The 1,956-nt window shown below is 37.8% G+C and overlaps 1 protein-coding gene across 1 annotated transcript; it reads right to left on the reverse strand.

Annotated features, from left to right (window-relative positions):
- Positions 1 to 928: 928 nt before the first annotated feature.
- Positions 929 to 1,726, reverse strand: LOC127074693 (chaperone protein dnaJ 11, chloroplastic). The gene has a single exon (XM_051016037.1). It carries the CDS (start codon positions 1,511 to 1,513, stop codon positions 1,061 to 1,063), a length of 453 nt encoding a protein of 150 aa, XP_050871994.1. The 5' UTR covers positions 1,514 to 1,726; the 3' UTR covers positions 929 to 1,060.
- Positions 1,727 to 1,956: the final 230 nt, after the last annotated feature.

Below are 1,956 nucleotides of genomic sequence, written 5' to 3' on the forward strand. Positions count from 1 at the left end.
TTTCCCTGTACCCATTTTCTATAAGTCCACAACTCACATCTCTTATTATTGTTTTTGGGCTCTTTGACTATTTCAGATGAATCATACTCTCGAATAAACAATATGAAGAAAGATATAAAGAAATTATAAGGGAAATAGAAGTTTACCTGGTGTTATGAGCGATTGATGGAGATGCAAGACAAAGAAGGGTGAAAATGCAAGAGAACCTGCTGCAAAAATACAGGAGGAAGTAAAGAGGTGATGAAGATGAAAAATTATGTAGTCTATATATTAGGGTGTGTGGCGAGACAAACGAACGAATGAATTTGTTTATATCCTCGTAGTGCTACATGAGGTAGGGATATGTCATGAATTATTGATATTCCCAAGGATTTTGGCAATCATCACAACTAGTGTAAGCTGAACAGTCAGGCAACCATCATTACCCGGTTATAGTTAAAGGTTACCACGTCTAGAAAAATGAGAGTTGGCTCGCTCGAGAAAGATCGAACATTTGAGGCGCGCCAGACAATCGTTAACAAATCTCAATCAATACACATGGAATATTTGGATTAAAGACATGAAGGCAAAAGCATTTATGCCTGATTGAATGCATTACAATTTACAATACAAGATCGAACAGTCAAATTTAATTGTCAACTATCGTTAAAAGATGACAATCACCTTGAATGGTCACTGACAGACCTCGAGTAAAGAAGATATCAAAAGAAAAATAATATTCACATTTTCAGAGGGTTGAGAGTATTCAACCGATTAAAAGACAATTCTGACTTTCTCGTTGGTAGAATTATCATATATATATATATATATATATATATATATATATATATATATATATATATATATATATATATATATATATATATATATATATATAAAGACCTCTACCTTCGCATATCTCAATCAAGAATAAGATATAATCTGGTGATTAAGTTTAAGTAATAATTAGTATTAGTCTTAGAATACTAGTAGTAATTAAGAATAAGATACTCAAAGGCGATCTAATAATAACTGCGCCTTAAGATACAAATATCAATTCAACTCAGTCTGGGTCAACTCGCTACCAGCACTGGTCCGTTTCCCAGTTCCGAATTCTGTATCCAGAAAACCTACTCGCCGTCAGCGGTTGCCGACGACGGAACAAACTTCTATCATAGTTTGCACGCTTTTCGGGATCCGACAGAGTCGAGTACGCAGCATGAATCTTCATGAACTCATCCGCCGAAGAATTCTTCCGATGAACCGCCGCCACGTCAGGGTGAGAAACTCTCGCGAGACGCCGGTACGCTGTCTTAATTTCCTGATCGGAAGCGGCTGCCGCAATTCCAAGAATCTCGTAAAGCGAGCCGGAAGCCATGCCGCGGGGTAGCTGAGAAGAGATAGCTTCGGTTGTAGTGGCGGTGGCAGAAACGAATATTCTTCGCGGTCTGACGTGGCACGGTTTTGATGAGATGGTTTTGCCGGAGAAAGTGGCGACGGTGCTGAGAGGTGAGAGAGAAGATACTGAGAGCATGGTAGGGTGGAATGCGACGTTGTTGTAATAAGTTGAAGAAGATTGAGGATCAGGTTTTCATATATAGAAATGATGAGTGGCACTGTATTGGGTCCCAAAATAACTGTCTTGCGTTTTCAAGCTATAAGAAAAACAATCTTATCCAAATAGCATTGGATTTTTATTGCTGCTGACTCACATCTTGTGGCTTATTGTACTGTCATAGTTCAAATGGTTGGAGATTTTTAGATCTCATCCCTTACCATAAATACACTGCACCGACTTGCCATAATATGTATATTCATGGGAGTGGATCCACTAACTTTGGGGTATGGACACTTCCTTTTAATTATTTTGGCCCATTCTTCGGATTAGACATGGCCGACCGTGAGCTGTGCTTAAAGTTTGATATTTTCTTACGAGAAATTGGTAAATTTTTTATCCAAATAATTATATTTTTTATT

The sequence above is a fragment of the Lathyrus oleraceus genome, chromosome 4 (assembly GCF_024323335.1).
Source record: "Lathyrus oleraceus cultivar Zhongwan6 chromosome 4, CAAS_Psat_ZW6_1.0, whole genome shotgun sequence".
In the NCBI taxonomy this organism is placed as follows: domain Eukaryota; kingdom Viridiplantae; phylum Streptophyta; class Magnoliopsida; order Fabales; family Fabaceae; genus Lathyrus; species Lathyrus oleraceus.

Bases quoted from the DNA above. Each gene is read 5' to 3' on its own strand.
- LOC127074693 (XM_051016037.1), bottom strand. From the start codon at position 1,513: ATGCTCTCAGTATCTTCTCTCTCACCTCTCAGCACCGTCGCCACTTTC.